This window comes from Peromyscus maniculatus, chromosome 8, assembly GCF_049852395.1.
Source record: "Peromyscus maniculatus bairdii isolate BWxNUB_F1_BW_parent chromosome 8, HU_Pman_BW_mat_3.1, whole genome shotgun sequence".
NCBI lineage: Eukaryota > Metazoa > Chordata > Mammalia > Rodentia > Cricetidae > Peromyscus > Peromyscus maniculatus.
Genome location: NC_134859.1, coordinates 18,544,657 through 18,563,890, shown reverse-complemented (window position 1 = coordinate 18,563,890; position 19,234 = coordinate 18,544,657). Strand labels below are relative to the sequence as shown.

The following is a 19,234-nucleotide window of genomic DNA, read 5'->3' as shown; positions in this document are numbered from 1 at the left end:
CAGGGGTGGAACCCAGGCTGTCAGGGTTCACAGCTAGCTCTTGTATCTGCTGAGAGCCACCTCACCTGCTGTTCCCCACACACCCGGAGACAAGACCTTTTCGTTTGTTTGTTTGGTTTGGTTTTGTGTTTTTGAGACAGAATTTCTCTGTGTAGCCCTGGCTGTGCTGGGACTCACTCTGTAGACCAGGCTGGCCTCAAACTCACAGAGATCCGTCTGCCTCTACCTCCCAGGTGCTGGGATTAAAGGCGTGCACTACCTTGCCTGGCTCTGAGACAGGATCTTGCTGTTTGTACCTTTGGCTGGCCTGAAACTCACTGTGTAGACCAGGATGGCCTCAGACTTGTGTCTCAGCAGCCACCCTGGCACCTGATACAGGGTTTACTTCTCACTAAGTTTCACTGAGCAGCATTTGCCTGGAGGCTCAGAAACTTGATCACACTCAATAGACTCTGGAGGTGGAGGGAGGGGAGGGAAGGGAGACCCACCTCTCCTTCCTTTATAGGATGGCACTGGCTCCCAGAGAAGGTACCCTGGCGATATCCTGTTGTAACCACGCTCTGACCCCTATGAAATACTTTTGTCTCAACAGCCCTTACTGATGATGATATAGTAGCTTCCCCCTGCAAGGAAGGCCCTGGCAGTCATCCTCGGAAAATGGGGTAGCAGGTATGTGGAGACACCCTCATCAGTCTTAGTGGGTGCCATGCCTTCTTCATGTCCAACTGAGTTCTTTTCCTCATACCCCAGGAAACCCCAGGTGTAGTATCCTCTGCAGGGGCATCTGGAGGTGCGGGGAATCGGTGCCTGCAAGGCGGTGCCCAGGGGCGCACACACTTAGAAGAGGGTTCTAAGTCTGATGGCTGCAGCTGTTGTTCCACACCTGCCTTTTCTCACAAATGGTTCAGGCCCTGTCTTTGTCTACAAGGAAGGAGATGAATTTCATGAATGGCCACTGATGTTGGGGTGATTTGTTGTTGTTGTTGTTTTTCATTTTATTTTTCTGTTACAGTGTTAGGATTGGAAACCAGAATCTTGTGCACATGGACAAGCACTCTGTCGTGGACTTCTGTCCCAGTCTGACATTGTTGTTTTTTAAATAGCAAAATGCACTCTAAAAGATGAGACAATTAAATGTAAAAGACAAGAAAATTAAATGGAGAAAATCATAATTGAATCCCACTGCGGTCTGTACAGAGATGTTTCAGCCAAGCCTGGTCATTCTCAGGGCTGAGCCAGTGTGTCCCAATGCCCTTGACAGGTGCTATTATGAATACACAACTGGCTGGTCCCTCATGAAATCTTGGGGTAAATAAACCTTTTAAGATTCTATTAGTGTCAGAGCCCTTTCTGGAGTGTTCTTGGTAAACTCATTTTCAGAAAATAATGACCAATAATAACTCCTGGGACATTTCCTAGGGACACTCACTGTTTCACACTCACTGGGAACAACAAGTGAGATTGTCCCTGCACCCCAGATTAGGAATGGGGAAGATAATGGTTTCTCTAAGGCCACACACATCAGAAGACACAGACTGGGAACTAAGCATTGAGAATGTCAGCCCTGGACCTTTCCCCTGCTCACCTCTGAGCCTGATCCCATGAGAAGAGAACAGGACAAGTGTGGCCCTGGGCCCTGAAGACAAACAAGTCAACACAATGGCACTGGCTTTGTGAGGTAGAGCCGTCAAGACAGCATGGCCCAAGTGCCTTGCCCCTTCCCAGCTCATCTCAGTCCCGGGGACATCCTGCTCTGTCCCCAGCTCCCAGTCTAACTTCCCATTTGCTCAAGGCTCATCCTTAACATCCACCACGGCATCCTCTGTTGCTATCAGGGGTTCCCAACACACTGCTTGTGTACCACAGCTCCATCACCAGCAATGGAATTGTTCCTGCCCTTTCAACTTCACCCCGAGGATGCTGGGAACCAGCCAGCATCACTAAGCAGATCTGATTGTATGGACAAGAGAAATTCCTTCTCCCTGGATCACCCAGAACTCAAGAGAACTTTTCAGGTCTTGAAAAAGTACTGTGCTTAACCTAGGCACTGGCTTATCATTAATCCATGTTCCCCTCGAGCACAGGTTGGGATATATTTGGGGACATTAGAAAAGCCTTGTTTGTGCCTCCAATCAGCTATAGTTTAAGTGTCCTGAGGACTCTGGTCATTTTACCCCGAGACAATGACACCCCAGTACTAGTCCCTTGTCCCAACTCTCCTCTTGCAACATCAGCCCTGAGCAACCACATCCTTCACCTAACGGCATCCCTGAACCCAGAACGTGGACAGGACCTCTCATTGGCTGGCTTGTGGCTCCTGAGCTAACGGCTACCTGACCCAACTCCTGTGGTCCCTAGTTCCCTCTGATCCTATCACTGGATGTGCTCATTCACGGTGGCCTGGTCCTGCCTCTATCAGGGTGGCCAGGTATCCTGCCCCCAGGTCTTGTTGCCTAACAGCAACAGCAGGACCACCAATGGGGGCCTCAGGTGATCTCACGCAGATAGGGCACCCTGGGCTTGCAATGGCCACAGGAAGCAGGAAATGGTTTCCCTTGAGTGAACCCTTAGGTCACTCCCTAGGTTTTGCTAGGTTCCTTGGAAGATGTAAGGGGCCCAAGCCTGAACTCACCTCCTGTCTGTACTCCCAGGCAACTGCACAGATGGGCATCCCTTGTCTTAGAGGACCTGTTTCTCCCTTGTTTGCCGTCCCCAGTCCGGTTTGTTTTGTTATTTGAGACAGGGTCTCACTATGCAGCCTTGGCTAGCCTGGAGCTTACTATTTAGACCAGACTGGCCTTAAACTCACAGAGATCCACATGCTCCTGCTTTCTGCTGGGATTAAAGGTGTGTGCCACCACACCTGGCCAGCTGTTCCCAGTCTGGATGGTCCATGCAGGTTTGGAGGCTACTCCACAGCAAGGCTTCCTTTCAGGTTGAGATTCCCACATCACAGCCCTGCTTTGCTTCTCTGCCCCAGTGTGAGGGTCCCAGAGCCAAACACTCCATGCCCCGATGCTAGGCCTACACTACTCTCCCAAGTACCCTGTGTTGTTGCATTTTAAAAACGACCGGAAGGAGTCACATCATACAACAGGGCCCATGTAGGAGGTTTATTGAGGGGAGGGTGGATAAGGGGCAGAGGAGGGGAGCAGAGACCGGTCCCTGGGGATGAGAGCAAAGGGAGGGAGGGAGGGAGGGAGAGAGGGAGGGAGAGGGAGAGAGAGAGAGAGCAGGTGTACAAGGCCTGCTTTTTATAAGGAAATGTAGCGAATGCACACAGGGGGTGCTTTTAGTGGCTGCAGCTGAAATATATCCTGTCAGAACCCTAAGGGCAGGCCAGAACAGATGCCTAAATGCTAACATCCTGACCACCCTGGGGCCCCTGGGCTCACACTGTCCCCATGCACAGACGCTCTGTACCCTTAGCGTAAGCACTCAGGACTTGCTCTCACTGTGCGAGGACACGGCCCGATACGAGTCTCCCTTGCTTCCTCCATACTCCCCAGATGCAGACAGCCCTGAGCGATTGGACATGCCGTTTCAGGAGCACTGCCCAAAACTCTAAAGCCCACTCTGGTCTTAGAGCTTGGAGACATCAAGTCCTGAGCAGGGACTGTCATTGCTTTCTGGGTCATCTCCGGAAAAGAGCAGGGACGTGTTTCCAATGACTGGTGGGGCCCTTTCTGGGAGAGGGTATCATGGTGGCTGAAAAAGAGGAGGCTGGCCTGGTTCTTAGGGGGCTGGTGTGCCCACACGAAGGAGCCTCATTCTTCTGCGTAGTGCAGGGGAAGGAGCTGATGCTTTCAAACCTAGGAATCTGACCCTCAGTATGGGGGCCTAGGCCCCTTAGCTTCCCATATGGGGCCTTGAACTTTCCCCAATGTTCCAAAGCTAATACTGTAGGTAAAACAACTGCCAGAGGACCAGGTGGTGGCGCACGCCTTTGACCCCAGCACTCGGGAGGCAGAGGCAGGTGGATCTCTGAGTTTGAGGCCAGCCTGGGCTACAGAGCAAGTCCCGGGATAGCCAGGGCTACACAGAGAAACCCTGTCTTTCCTCCTCCGCCCACCAAAAGAAAAGAGCTGCCGGAGGCTGGGAGTGGGTAGAGTACTTGCCTAAAATGCTTGAGGCCCCAGCAATGCATAAAACCAGCCATGGTGCTGCACACCTGTAATCCCAGTACTTGGGAGGTGGAGAGGTAGAGGCAGAAGAATCACAAGTTCGAGGTTATCCTAGCTACATACTGAGCTCAAGACCATCTTGGACTACAGAGAACCCACCCACATTTTCCTCACACACAGAATTACTGACCACAAATTGAGAGAGCTTTCCACCAGAGCCCATGGTGGCTCCAGGGCACATCTGATACCAAGATTTGTGGAGGAAACACAAGAACGAGTTACTGGGGGCGGGATGTGAATGTGGGAGTTGCTGGCAAGCTTCGGGATCCTTGGGCTTCATACTCCCAGCTGCTGCAAAGAACGGGTCCTGGGTTCAACGCCACAAGCTCTGCCTACAGGTGTCTACGACAGCAAGGTTCTCAGCCACTCAGGGCAGTTTTTGAGACGTGTACTTGGGGCCTGTGTTCTAGACATGGTAGGCCCAGGAGGAGTCCTGGGCAGAACTTCCTGTGCTGTCAATAGCATGGCTACATGCGCCTGGCATGGGGGAGCTGGTTTACCCGGGTCCGAGTGTCACCTACAGAGCTGCAGAGGGTTATCTTCCCGGGACCCTCATGGTGCTATGGGCCGGACTGAGGCCAGCACCAGTCTAGGCTGCAGCCCCCCTCTTCCAAACTTCCCCACGACGCTGCTTTGAGCAGACAGCGATACCCCTGTGACAGTTACTCTGGTGCCTGGACGCAGGGAAGGACAAGATCCCCAACAGTCCCTGCCTGAGGTTAAATGCCACTTCCTTCCAGGCCCTCCTTGAAGCAGAGGTCTGGCCAATCCTGCCCACATCCTGGGGCTTGAGGACAAACGGGCCGAGAAGCCTTGGCCAGAGGGAGCAAGAGGCCTGACATGGTACGGGCAGCATCCTCTTCCCTCCCAGATGTCCTCGCGGGGCTCCAGGTGCCAGTCTTCTCCATCCCGGGCAAGCCTGGCTTCCTCCATGCCCTTCCATGCTCCCATCTTCTCCCAGATCCATGCAGGGGCTCCGGCCCTCTCCATCCCGATGGAAGTCAGTCCAGCCCCCTCCATATACTCTCTCTCTGTGCTCACTTCGGCAGCACATATACACATACTCTCTCTGTCTCTCCAGATGCTGGGCCTGCTGTGCATGACCCTCTTCTTTGTTGGGTGCACCACTGCTGGAAACCCAGGTGAGTCCTCCCCCCACGCAACCCTTTCCTCCTACACTGGTGCCATAAAGCCCTGTCCCCGGGACCCTTGGGACACACGCATTTGTGAGCTGCTCTCCTGCAGGGTGGGCAGCAGGCTGAGCGCTGCCCCTCCCCCACCTTCTCCTTGTTGCTTGCAGCACCCCTGTCTGAGCATGTGCCGGTGGGCATCGTGGGGGGCCACAGCGCCCCCCAGGGGAAGTGGCCATGGCAGGTCAGCCTGAGGATCTACAGCTACTACTGGACCTCCTGGGTGCATGTGTGTGGGGGCTCCCTCATCCACCCACAGTGGGTGCTGACTGCTGCCCACTGCGTCCACCAGTGAGTTCCTTTGCCCTGCAGTGCCAGGTAGGATGAGGGGTAAATCAGCAGGGCCGAGCCAACATGGGGCTTCAGTTGATTCTGTTCGGGAGGACCTCCCTACAGGACCTAGAATATGGACTCACAGCTTCTTTCTGACCTCAGGAGAGATGCTGACCCTGCATCCTTTCGGATCCACGCTGGAGATGTATATCTCTATGGGGGCAAGGAGCTGCTGAGAGTGAGCCAGGTCATCGTCCACCAGGACTATGTCCATGCTGGCCTGGGCTCAGACGTGGCTCTGCTCAGGCTGGAGAAACCCCTGGACTGCTCCGCTAACATCAAGCCTGTCATGCTGACCTCTGGGTCTCTTGAGCTCACCTCGAAGTACCCATGCTGGGTGACTGGCTGGGGCATGTACCACATGTATGGTATGTGTCAAGAAAAGATCTGGGCTGTGGGAACAAACTGGTCATCTGAGGATCCCTGGTGGGTGGCACTGAGGTCCTAAGGAGCAGGATCCAGAAAGGGGAGAGAGATCTACTGATGAATACAGGGCATCTCAGACTGTTTCCCCCCAAACACTTTAGACGTTTCATAGGAGCTGTGTATGGCATGGCTAGGCCCAGAACCCAAGACTAAGAGGAAAAGGCCCTCTTTCCTCCTATCCCCCCATTTCCCCCCACTTCTCCTCCGCTTCCTCCTCCTCTTCTGGGAAATACTAGAACATCTGGTTCAACTCTCTTTGGTTCTTGAAGTATAGGCAGATAGATTTTTGTTACATTATTTATGTATGGGGGAGGGGGCATGTGTGTCATGGCATTCATGTGGAGGTCAGGGATGTTCTTGCAGGAATGTTCTTTCCTTCTGTAAGTCCCTGGGATTGAACTCAGGTCTTCAGAATTGGCAGCAAGTGCGAGTACTTCTACCTACGGAGCCATCTTGCCAGCCCCTATAAGCAGACAGAATCCATCTTCAGCCTCCTAGATGTTGGACATGGACCTTGCAGATTGGTGTCTCCGACACACACTGCTCTAGGCATGGACTCGGATAGGGCTGGAGCTTCTCCCAGCTCCTAGGATGAGCGGTAGGGGAGTGGACAGGTGGGAGCTAGGCATCACCAGCCCTACTTCCCCTCTCCGCAGCATCGCTGCCCCCTCCCTACCGCCTGCAGCAGGTTCGGGTGAAGGTCGTGGACAACGCCCTCTGTGAGCAGCTGTACTGTGGGAGCCCGTTCTGGGGTTCCTCGTGGCTTTACCCAGCAGGTCCGAATAGAGGATGATCAGGACCACGGGCCTGAGTGCAGGTGTCTGAGATGGTCTGCACTTGGCTGTGCTGGGGGAGGAGGTCTTTTGCTCCACCCCTTGGTGTCTCTATAAAAACCCTGGACCAGAGACAGTCCGGGCCCGTTGGAATAGGTTCCAGGCCCTCTCGAGGCTATCCTTTATTTTCTATCTGTTTATCTCCCCAAGATTCTCCGCTATAAATCCTTCTATCTAATATTTCCTGCTGCTCACACTCAAGAAAACTCTGGGAAGCTGTGGGGGTGGTGGGTAAACGCCCCACAGAATGGCGCCGTGAACAGGGACTAAAGAAAAAAAGGGACTAAAGAAAAAAAGGGACTAAAGAAAAAAAAGGGACTAAAGAAAAAAAGGGACTAAAGAAAAAAAGGGACTAAAGAAAAAAAGGGACTAAAGAAAAAAAGGGACTAAAGAAAAAAAGGGGGGACTAAAGACAAATGAACAGGGACTTAAGACAAAGTAATAGGGACTAAAGATAAAGGAAAATAATAGTTTTATTACAGAGTTTTTGGTGAAAGTGCTGAGTCAGCCCTGCCAGTGGAAAGGCATGCCGGTGTTATGGAATATATATATTTTTATATATATTTTTTGGGAAGGCAGGGGTTTTATCCTCGAGAGAAAAGGAAAGCGGACTGGAAGGATGTCCGATGCTGCAGCGAAATTCTCTTCTGTCAAAATTTTCTATCTTCTATCCCTTTCTCAATTTCTATCTGTGATAAGTATAAGATATAGGGTAGTAATATAGTTAGGAAAAACTTAGAAGTGTAAGATTGTGTAGGAAAAAATAAGTAAGGCAACTAGACAGAAAAACTCTACAATTTTCTAACTTTGGGGGCTTTGAAAGCAAACTGGGGAAAAAAATCTTTCTTTGGGCTTTATGGGTAGTAAAAAAGCTCTTCTTTGAGCTTATGGGGAAGAACAAGTTTCTTATGGAAGCTTTTGACCTGGGGACAGCTGGAATGCCAAATCCAAGCGGCAGGAGAAAGTAATTTCTCCCTGAGGCAAAAATGGGGGTGTAAGAAGTCAAAGTTTAAAGTTGGGAAGTTTGGGGAAAAGTTGGTCTTTCTCCTGGGGGGGAAAAAAATCTTTCTCTTAAACTCTAAAGCTTTTCTTAGAAAATTTGGGGGGAAAAAAAGCTCTCTAAAAAGCCTTAATCTTTCTCTCTTAAGAAACTTAAAAACTAAAGCCTCTAACCTCTCTCAGAAAGAGGAGAGTAGAATCACCTGAAGATATTAGTATGGGGACAACCTGTGATTAACTCTAAGGGAAAACAACTAAACCTCTTAAGACAGCAAAACCTCTAAGTTCTCTTTCAAGCTTTAAAAATCCTCCCTGCAATGCAGGAGGCAAGGACAAGTTTCTAAAAACCCCTTCTAAGCTCTGTCTCTTCAAGCTAGTAAAAGACAGTGGGTCAGAGTACCCTGAGGGAAACGCTTGGGGAGAGCAAGGGTGAAGAGCTACAGAAAGCCCAAAAGCCAGCAAACTTGACCTGAGAAAAGCAAAAAGCCAAGCTTTTCAGTTACAGCCGAGCTGAGGCAGCAAAGGTTCTGAGTGAGCATTTCAGAATGAAAAGGTGCTCCTAATCGTCCTAATGCAAAGATCCCCTGAAGCAATGCAAACTGTTAGCATTGTATCCTCGCTCCTGACCAAAAACGCAGAGGCGACTGGCCAGCGTCTCTGAGTTGGAGTGCATTTCGGGGATACTAGGGTTCCTGCAGTTGTAAACTTCCTGGAGCACAGAGCTGAGGCAGGAAGGTGCAGGACCCAGGGGAAGATTGCTAATGAACAAACAAAGCTAAAGCCGGTGGGAACGGCACAGTTGTGCGCTTTCCTACAAGTCCCGGGTTGATAGGTCCACAACTGCAAAAAGAAATCTGAAAAGCTTTCCTATCAGAGAAAGGACCTTTCTGGGAAAACAGTAAAGCTGAACTGGGTCTGAAGCAGTCATGCTGCCGAGTCAGAACGCTGTCTGGGAAAAGAGCCCAGCCAGGGCAGAACAGAACTATCCAGGAGTAAAGCTTGCTTTTCTGTCAGAGAAAGCACCTCTTTGAGAAAAGCTTTGTTTCAACTGACTCCCATGAGATGAGGGAGTGAAGCCCTAAGGGGTGATTGCCTTTGGCATAAGCTCTGTCCTTGAGTACCCAGACAAGCAAATGCAACCCACTGGGGGACTGGGCCAGGTGAAGGCCTGATGAGGCAAAGCACCTGTCCTAATGGGAGTTTAGAAATGGCAAAAACTTCCCTTGTTAGATTTTCAGTCTGTACGCAAACCACACAGACCCCGAAAACAGACAGAAAACCCCTACCTTCAGTAGCAGAGAAAGCCGCCACTGTAGTGTTGGAAACTGTTTCTGGGGTAGAGGGGATAAACTGAGACCAAGCTGGATACTGTCAGGGAGAAATACTCTGAAGAAACAGAGGGAACAGATTCCTCCCCAGAAAATGCATGACCTGACAAAGCTGCTTGAGTTTGAGGCAGTTTTAGGGGAGAGAAAAAGCCCCCTACCTCCAAAGGCAGCTAGCAGAGGAACAGAGCCGCAGATAGCTGAAGCTCTGCATCTGGGGAAGGAAGGAAGGAACAAGCAAAATGAGATTAAATCAGTGGGAGAAAATCTCTCTGAAGGAGCTATGGAAAAGCTCTGTTGTACATGATCTTGTTTTTCACTGACTGGCTAAAACACAAGCCCCAAGGAAAGTTGCTATCAGAAATGCCAGCCTCATTGCCGGCTAATGAGGCAGGTGCGGTTCTGATTCGGGGCCAGTGTCTGATGAAGGAGAGACACCTGTTGAAGCCAGCTGAGAAGAATAGAAACCTCCCAATGTGCCATAGCTGAAAATGTAAAATGCTTGTTCAAATCTCTGGTTGCAAAAGCAAAAACTTTGTTCAAAACTCCCGGGCAAGAATTTGTAAGCAAGTCTAGTAAAAGAGAACCCGTTGACTCTCAGACCCAAAAAGAACTATGGGAAATGACTGATATAAGGGACTGATATGGGACTGATATTATTATGGACTGATATAAGGGAAATGCATTCTGGGAAAGGTAGTTTTTCCGCTAAAGATGGCGACATTGCCCTGAAACACTTTTGTCAGCTCGTAAATACGTTCATGGTAAACTTAAAATACAGCTTTTAAAAGAATGAGTAGGAAAGTCGTCTAAGTATCAGTTCCGATGAAAAATTGAAAGGATACGGAACTAGGTGCTTCGCAGTTTGGGGCTCCATTGGTAGAATGCCTTATTTACCCTAATAGCTGTACAAGTTCTACGGCAGTTGGATGACAAAAAGCTACCTTTAAGAGCAAACAAGCCACTTTAAAATCCTTAAAATACCACCTAATAGCTGTGCAGTTTTTGGCAAAGAGCTTTACAACAGCTAAATATGATAATTTCACCCTCAGCATAAAGTTTTTCAGTAGAACAAACCAAAAGTACTGCTGTGATAGAAACGTTTGTTTGAATTGAAGTTCTTAGGGGAGCTATTATGAATTTGGGTGAAGGGACAGCCTCTAGTTAAAAATGGTCTACCGCTGACAGTGCATCTCTGCCGGTCTGGAACGGCTGAGAGAAATGGCAACTTTGGAGTGTGGTGTCGTCCGGAGAATGTTACAATCCCCTAGCAACAAGTATCACAACTCTATAATGACAACACTCACTAAATCCCAGTGCTTTATAACAAAGCTAACTAGAAACTGGAAACTTTAGAAATGATGTACGTACTTCCTGTCTAGTTAAGAGAATCTTTCTGATAGAGATGGTGATAATAATTAAGAGTAAGAAGTAGAAAGACGAAAATAAGATATGTGAGTTTGTAAAAATGCTGTCTTGTTAGATCTGTTAAGAAATCTTTAGGTGTTTGCTAAGTTAGATATATGCTAATGGTAGCCTATATAAGTTTGTAAAATAGCTCTATAGAGTTCCTTTAAGAATATAAGCTTGTAAGAAGTATCTAAGGTAGTCTTAAGACATGTAGTAATAAGCTTGTAAGATGCTAGTTGTAAATGTAAGTTTAAATAAGAAATAAGATAAGTATATAAGAATTAATAGGAAATATATTTGCTAAAGTAGTTCTATAAAGTATAAATAAGTAGATGTTAATATGTTGTATGTGAGTTTGTAAAAACATGTAAATGTTGAATGAGTCTAAATGCTTTGCAAGGCAAAAAATGTTATATGTGAGTTTGTGAAAAAGTGTATGTAAATGTTAAGTGTGAGTCTATTAATGTAAATGGTGAAAACACCTGAGACATAGGAGATAGTGTCCTAATAGACTGCAAAGTAGGCAGTCTAAATGATTTCAAAAGCTCCAGAAGCCGCTAAGAAGCTAAGAATGGCGGACGCCAGAACCAGCACAAGGCATCCGCAGCTGAGATCCGTGGAATATCAACGCAGCACAGAAAAACCTGAGCTAACAGCAAAAACGGTGCGGTTTAAAATCTTACTATAACTAAAAAGGTCTGTCTGTGAGAACAAAAGTTGCAGAGACGCTTGTTTGAACAAAAATTATTAACTGCAAAAAGTTTTGGTTAAAAAAGTCTCTTCATATTTGGAAGTGAAAGCCTGATACCAGAATTTATTTCTTGTTTGAACTTTTTGAACTTAAAATGAGATAAAATTACAAAAACATTTTGGTTATGGATTTCTTCAAATTTGGAAGGCTAGTACCAATATTTATCATTTGAATTTTGGTACTTAAATGAAATGAACAATAGAGATTTCATTGCAATGGGACAATTTTGAGCTTACTTATAGTAATGACCTAGGAACGGTTTTCTGGAATTGGGTTAAAAATGAAACTGTTTAAATGAAGAAATGTATTTCTGCTTAGAATCAAGATGCAATTTTGTGTATGCGTATATGCTTTATTAACTGGTGATTTATGAGTTGTTTTGTGAAACTGTTTATGTAAAAATGAAATTACTTATGGAACTGGTTTTATGTTACAAATGGAACTGTTCAAACAGATAAGTTTGGGTTCCTCTAACTAGGTTTGAGACTTTGTTTAAAAAATTATAAAGAAAAGGAGGAGTTATGAGATTGAATTATGTTCACAGAAACCTATTGATATTAATGCACCCTGGTTTTGTGGAGTTAAGAAAATATTTAAGTTTGATGTAAATACATCGAAGTTTTTCCTATGTTAACAAGAAAATTCAAATGATTGAGTTAAGGTTGTAAGACGGAGAAAATTGTCAACTATATATAGCACCATATATGCTAATTCAAATGGTTCTGTTAAGAGTTTGCTTTGAGTTGTAAGATTGAGAGAATTGTGACTATGTATAGCAATATTTGTTAACCTGTTAATGGTAATGATGAAGCTAAGGGATTCTTGAAGTTTGTAGTCACCGAGTTTTGGTTTAGAAAGGGCTTGAGGCAGCTAAGACTGCTGTAGTCACCTTGGACCTAATTCAAAAGAGAAATGCCATCTATATCATTCTCTACTCCCATACTGGGAGGTGTAACAGCTATGGAGATTGCTGTAAGCCATTAATAGTTATTTTTTTATATATTAAGAAGGGGGGACCTGTGGGAGCCCGTTCTGGGGTTCCTCGTGGCTTTACCCAGCAGGTCCGAATAGAGGATGATCAGGACCACGGGCCTGAGTGCAGGTGTCTGAGATGGTCTGCACTTGGCTGTGCTGGGGGAGGAGGTCTTTTGCTCCACCCCTTGGTGTCTCTATAAAAACCCTGGACCAGAGACAGTCCGGGCCCGTTGGAATAGGTTCCAGGCCCTCTCGAGGCTATCCTTTATTTTCTATCTGTTTATCTCCCCAAGATTCTCCGCTATAAATCCTTCTATCTAATATTTCCTGCTGCTCACACTCAAGAAAACTCTGGGAAGCTGTGGGGGTGGTGGGTAAACGCCCCACAGAATGGCGCCGTGAACAGGGACTAAAGAAAAAAAGGGACTAAAGAAAAAAAGGGACTAAAGAAAAAAAGGGACTAAAGAAAAAAAGGGACTAAAGAAAAAAAGGGACTAAAGAAAAAAAGGGACTAAAGAAAAAAAGGGACTAAAGAAAAAAAGGGACTAAAGAAAAAAAGGGACTAAAGAAAAAAAGGGACTAAAGAAAAAAAGGGACTAAAGAAAAAAAGGGACTAAAGAAAAAAAGGGACTAAAGAAAAAAAGGGGGGACTAAAGACAAATGAACAGGGACTTAAGACAAAGTAATAGGGACTAAAGATAAAGGAAAATAATAGTTTTATTACAGAGTTTTTGGTGAAAGTGCTGAGTCAGCCCTGCCAGTGGAAAGGCATGCCGGTGTTATGGAATATATATATTTTTATATATATTTTTTGGGAAGGCAGGGGTTTTATCCTCGAGAGAAAAGGAAAGCGGACTGGAAGGATGTCCGATGCTGCAGCGAAATTCTCTTCTGTCAAAATTTTCTATCTTCTATCCCTTTCTCAATTTCTATCTGTGATAAGTATAAGATATAGGGTAGTAATATAGTTAGGAAAAACTTAGAAGTGTAAGATTGTGTAGGAAAAAATAAGTAAGGCAACTAGACAGAAAAACTCTACAATTTTCTAACTTTGGGGGCTTTGAAAGCAAACTGGGGAAAAAAATCTTTCTTTGGGCTTTATGGGTAGTAAAAAAGCTCTTCTTTGAGCTTATGGGGAAGAACAAGTTTCTTATGGAAGCTTTTGACCTGGGGACAGCTGGAATGCCAAATCCAAGCGGCAGGAGAAAGTAATTTCTCCCTGAGGCAAAAATGGGGGTGTAAGAAGTCAAAGTTTAAAGTTGGGAAGTTTGGGGAAAAGTTGGTCTTTCTCCTGGGGGGGAAAAAAATCTTTCTCTTAAACTCTAAAGCTTTTCTTAGAAAATTTGGGGGGAAAAAAAGCTCTCTAAAAAGCCTTAATCTTTCTCTCTTAAGAAACTTAAAAACTAAAGCCTCTAACCTCTCTCAGAAAGAGGAGAGTAGAATCACCTGAAGATATTAGTATGGGGACAACCTGTGATTAACTCTAAGGGAAAACAACTAAACCTCTTAAGACAGCAAAACCTCTAAGTTCTCTTTCAAGCTTTAAAAATCCTCCCTGCAATGCAGGAGGCAAGGACAAGTTTCTAAAAACCCCTTCTAAGCTCTGTCTCTTCAAGCTAGTAAAAGACAGTGGGTCAGAGTACCCTGAGGGAAACGCTTGGGGAGAGCAAGGGTGAAGAGCTACAGAAAGCCCAAAAGCCAGCAAACTTGACCTGAGAAAAGCAAAAAGCCAAGCTTTTCAGTTACAGCCGAGCTGAGGCAGCAAAGGTTCTGAGTGAGCATTTCAGAATGAAAAGGTGCTCCTAATCGTCCTAATGCAAAGATCCCCTGAAGCAATGCAAACTGTTAGCATTGTATCCTCGCTCCTGACCAAAAACGCAGAGGCGACTGGCCAGCGTCTCTGAGTTGGAGTGCATTTCGGGGATACTAGGGTTCCTGCAGTTGTAAACTTCCTGGAGCACAGAGCTGAGGCAGGAAGGTGCAGGACCCAGGGGAAGATTGCTAATGAACAAACAAAGCTAAAGCCGGTGGGAACGGCACAGTTGTGCGCTTTCCTACAAGTCCCGGGTTGATAGGTCCACAACTGCAAAAAGAAATCTGAAAAGCTTTCCTATCAGAGAAAGGACCTTTCTGGGAAAACAGTAAAGCTGAACTGGGTCTGAAGCAGTCATGCTGCCGAGTCAGAACGCTGTCTGGGAAAAGAGCCCAGCCAGGGCAGAACAGAACTATCCAGGAGTAAAGCTTGCTTTTCTGTCAGAGAAAGCACCTCTTTGAGAAAAGCTTTGTTTCAACTGACTCCCATGAGATGAGGGAGTGAAGCCCTAAGGGGTGATTGCCTTTGGCATAAGCTCTGTCCTTGAGTACCCAGACAAGCAAATGCAACCCACTGGGGGACTGGGCCAGGTGAAGGCCTGATGAGGCAAAGCACCTGTCCTAATGGGAGTTTAGAAATGGCAAAAACTTCCCTTGTTAGATTTTCAGTCTGTACGCAAACCACACAGACCCCGAAAACAGACAGAAAACCCCTACCTTCAGTAGCAGAGAAAGCCGCCACTGTAGTGTTGGAAACTGTTTCTGGGGTAGAGGGGATAAACTGAGACCAAGCTGGATACTGTCAGGGAGAAATACTCTGAAGAAACAGAGGGAACAGATTCCTCCCCAGAAAATGCATGACCTGACAAAGCTGCTTGAGTTTGAGGCAGTTTTAGGGGAGAGAAAAAGCCCCCTACCTCCAAAGGCAGCTAGCAGAGGAACAGAGCCGCAGATAGCTGAAGCTCTGCATCTGGGGAAGGAAGGAAGGAACAAGCAAAATGAGATTAAATCAGTGGGAGAAAATCTCTCTGAAGGAGCTATGGAAAAGCTCTGTTGTACATGATCTTGTTTTTCACTGACTGGCTAAAACACAAGCCCCAAGGAAAGTTGCTATCAGAAATGCCAGCCTCATTGCCGGCTAATGAGGCAGGTGCGGTTCTGATTCGGGGCCAGTGTCTGATGAAGGAGAGACACCTGTTGAAGCCAGCTGAGAAGAATAGAAACCTCCCAATGTGCCATAGCTGAAAATGTAAAATGCTTGTTCAAATCTCTGGTTGCAAAAGCAAAAACTTTGTTCAAAACTCCCGGGCAAGAATTTGTAAGCAAGTCTAGTAAAAGAGAACCCGTTGACTCTCAGACCCAAAAAGAACTATGGGAAATGACTGATATAAGGGACTGATATGGGACTGATATTATTATGGACTGATATAAGGGAAATGCATTCTGGGAAAGGTAGTTTTTCCGCTAAAGATGGCGACATTGCCCTGAAACACTTTTGTCAGCTCGTAAATACGTTCATGGTAAACTTAAAATACAGCTTTTAAAAGAATGAGTAGGAAAGTCGTCTAAGTATCAGTTCCGATGAAAAATTGAAAGGATACGGAACTAGGTGCTTCGCAGTTTGGGGCTCCATTGGTAGAATGCCTTATTTACCCTAATAGCTGTACAAGTTCTACGGCAGTTGGATGACAAAAAGCTACCTTTAAGAGCAAACAAGCCACTTTAAAATCCTTAAAATACCACCTAATAGCTGTGCAGTTTTTGGCAAAGAGCTTTACAACAGCTAAATATGATAATTTCACCCTCAGCATAAAGTTTTTCAGTAGAACAAACCAAAAGTACTGCTGTGATAGAAACGTTTGTTTGAATTGAAGTTCTTAGGGGAGCTATTATGAATTTGGGTGAAGGGACAGCCTCTAGTTAAAAATGGTCTACCGCTGACAGTGCATCTCTGCCGGTCTGGAACGGCTGAGAGAAATGGCAACTTTGGAGTGTGGTGTCGTCCGGAGAATGTTACAATCCCCTAGCAACAAGTATCACAACTCTATAATGACAACACTCACTAAATCCCAGTGCTTTATAACAAAGCTAACTAGAAACTGGAAACTTTAGAAATGATGTACGTACTTCCTGTCTAGTTAAGAGAATCTTTCTGATAGAGATGGTGATAATAATTAAGAGTAAGAAGTAGAAAGACGAAAATAAGATATGTGAGTTTGTAAAAATGCTGTCTTGTTAGATCTGTTAAGAAATCTTTAGGTGTTTGCTAAGTTAGATATATGCTAATGGTAGCCTATATAAGTTTGTAAAATAGCTCTATAGAGTTCCTTTAAGAATATAAGCTTGTAAGAAGTATCTAAGGTAGTCTTAAGACATGTAGTAATAAGCTTGTAAGATGCTAGTTGTAAATGTAAGTTTAAATAAGAAATAAGATAAGTATATAAGAATTAATAGGAAATATATTTGCTAAAGTAGTTCTATAAAGTATAAATAAGTAGATGTTAATATGTTGTATGTGAGTTTGTAAAAACATGTAAATGTTGAATGAGTCTAAATGCTTTGCAAGGCAAAAAATGTTATATGTGAGTTTGTGAAAAAGTGTATGTAAATGTTAAGTGTGAGTCTATTAATGTAAATGGTGAAAACACCTGAGACATAGGAGATAGTGTCCTAATAGACTGCAAAGTAGGCAGTCTAAATGATTTCAAAAGCTCCAGAAGCCGCTAAGAAGCTAAGAATGGCGGACGCCAGAACCAGCACAAGGCATCCGCAGCTGAGATCCGTGGAATATCAACGCAGCACAGAAAAACCTGAGCTAACAGCAAAAACGGTGCGGTTTAAAATCTTACTATAACTAAAAAGGTCTGTCTGTGAGAACAAAAGTTGCAGAGACGCTTGTTTGAACAAAAATTATTAACTGCAAAAAGTTTTGGTTAAAAAAGTCTCTTCATATTTGGAAGTGAAAGCCTGATACCAGAATTTATTTCTTGTTTGAACTTTTTGAACTTAAAATGAGATAAAATTACAAAAACATTTTGGTTATGGATTTCTTCAAATTTGGAAGGCTAGTACCAATATTTATCATTTGAATTTTGGTACTTAAATGAAATGAACAATAGAGATTTCATTGCAATGGGACAATTTTGAGCTTACTTATAGTAATGACCTAGGAACGGTTTTCTGGAATTGGGTTAAAAATGAAACTGTTTAAATGAAGAAATGTATTTCTGCTTAGAATCAAGATGCAATTTTGTGTATGCGTATATGCTTTATTAACTGGTGATTTATGAGTTGTTTTGTGAAACTGTTTATGTAAAAATGAAATTACTTATGGAACTGGTTTTATGTTACAAATGGAACTGTTCAAACAGATAAGTTTGGGTTCCTCTAACTAGGTTTGAGACTTTGTTTAAAAAATTATAAAGAAAAGGAGGAGTTATGAGATTGAATTATGTTCACAGAAACCTATTGATATTAATGCACCCTGGTTTTGTGGAGTTAAGAAAATATTTAAGTTTGATGTAAATACATCGAAGTTTTTCCTATGTTAACAAGAAAATTCAAATGATTGAGTTAAGGTTGTAAGACGGAGAAAATTGTCAACTATATATAGCACCATATATGCTAATTCAAATGGTTCTGTTAAGAGTTTGCTTTGAGTTGTAAGATTGAGAGAATTGTGACTATGTATAGCAATATTTGTTAACCTGTTAATGGTAATGATGAAGCTAAGGGATTCTTGAAGTTTGTAGTCACCGAGTTTTGGTTTAGAAAGGGCTTGAGGCAGCTAAGACTGCTGTAGTCACCTTGGACCTAATTCAAAAGAGAAATGCCATCTATATCATTCTCTACTCCCATACTGGGAGGTGTAACAGCTATGGAGATTGCTGTAAGCCATTAATAGTTATTTTTTTATATATTAAGAAGGGGGGACCTGTGGGAGCCCGTTCTGGGGTTCCTCGTGGCTTTACCCAGCAGGTCCGAATAGAGGATGATCAGGACCACGGGCCTGAGTGCAGGTGTCTGAGATGGTCTGCACTTGGCTGTGCTGGGGGAGGAGGTCTTTTGCTCCACCCCTTGGTGTCTCTATAAAAACCCTGGACCAGAGACAGTCCGGGCCCGTTGGAATAGGTTCCAGGCCCTCTCGAGGCTATCCTTTATTTTCTATCTGTTTATCTCTGCAAGATTCTCCGCTATAAATCCTTCTATCTAATATTTCCTGCTGCTCGCACTCAAGAAAACTCTGGGAAGCTGTGGGGGTGGTGGGTAAACGCCCCACACTGTACCACAATGCTACCAGGCACCGCTACCAGGGCCACAAGTTCATCCAAGATGACATGCTGTGTGCCGGCAGCGAAGGCCGAGGGGTCTGCTATGTGAGTCCCATCGACCTCCTCCGTCCTGTCCCCGTTCCCACTTCAAGGACAATACCTAATGATGTTTCTTCCTCTTCTAGGGTGACTCAGGCGGTCCCCTGGTCTGCAGGGTGGCAGGCTCCTGGAACTTGGTGGGCGTGGTGAGCTGGGGCTATGGCTGTGCCCTGAGGGACATCCCTGGGGTCTATGCACGTGTGCAGTCCTTCCTGCCCTGGATCACCCGGCAGATGAAGAGGTTCTCCTGAGCCCAGCTGCTGGCCTCATGCTGGTCAGCTGAGGATGGGTCGGCTTTGATCACCATTCCAGGGGTTAGGCTCTGGAGTGTTGGTGCCCAGTGAGCTGAACACTAGCTACTGAAGGACATGGCTCTGTTTCCTGGCTTCCTAAATAAAGATGTGATGCACATTCGTGTTCAAGTTTTTGTGTGAATACAAATCTAGTTTTCTCTAGTGGAAACACCTATGGGCACTGTTTTAATCGTTTTCTAGACAAGGAAACCAAGGCCTGTACTCACCAAAGGTGGGACTCAGGCAGGTCTGCATGTGTTCCCCAGTCACCCTGAATAGTTATCAGGCTGATTCTTGTCTCTCAAGCACCTAACATCCCTAAGCATCCTGGAA

The 19,234-nt window shown here is 45.4% G+C and overlaps 1 protein-coding gene across 1 annotated transcript; it reads left to right on the top strand.

Annotated features, from left to right (window-relative positions):
- Nucleotides 1–5,265: 5,265 nt before the first annotated feature.
- LOC102914955 (serine protease 29-like) lies at nucleotides 5,266–18,859 on the top strand. The gene is made up of 6 exons (XM_076577803.1): nucleotides 5,266–5,326; nucleotides 5,485–5,665; nucleotides 5,810–6,075; nucleotides 6,790–6,862; nucleotides 18,539–18,614; nucleotides 18,695–18,859. The coding sequence occupies exons 1-6, from the start codon at nucleotides 5,266–5,268 to the stop codon at nucleotides 18,857–18,859; spliced, it is 822 nt and encodes a 273-aa protein (XP_076433918.1).
- Nucleotides 18,860–19,234: the final 375 nt, after the last annotated feature.

Excerpts from the sequence above, each read along its gene's own strand:
- LOC102914955 (XM_076577803.1), top strand. The coding sequence starts at position 5,266 with ATGCTGGGCCTGCTGTGCATGACCCTCTTCTTTGTTGGGTGCACCACT. Across the intron at positions 5,327-5,484 it reads CACCACTGCTGGAAACCCAG|CACCCCTGTCTGAGCATGTG; the intron begins GTGAGTCCTCCC and ends TGTTGCTTGCAG. Across the intron at positions 18,615-18,694 it reads AAGGCCGAGGGGTCTGCTAT|GGTGACTCAGGCGGTCCCCT; the intron begins GTGAGTCCCATC and ends TTCCTCTTCTAG.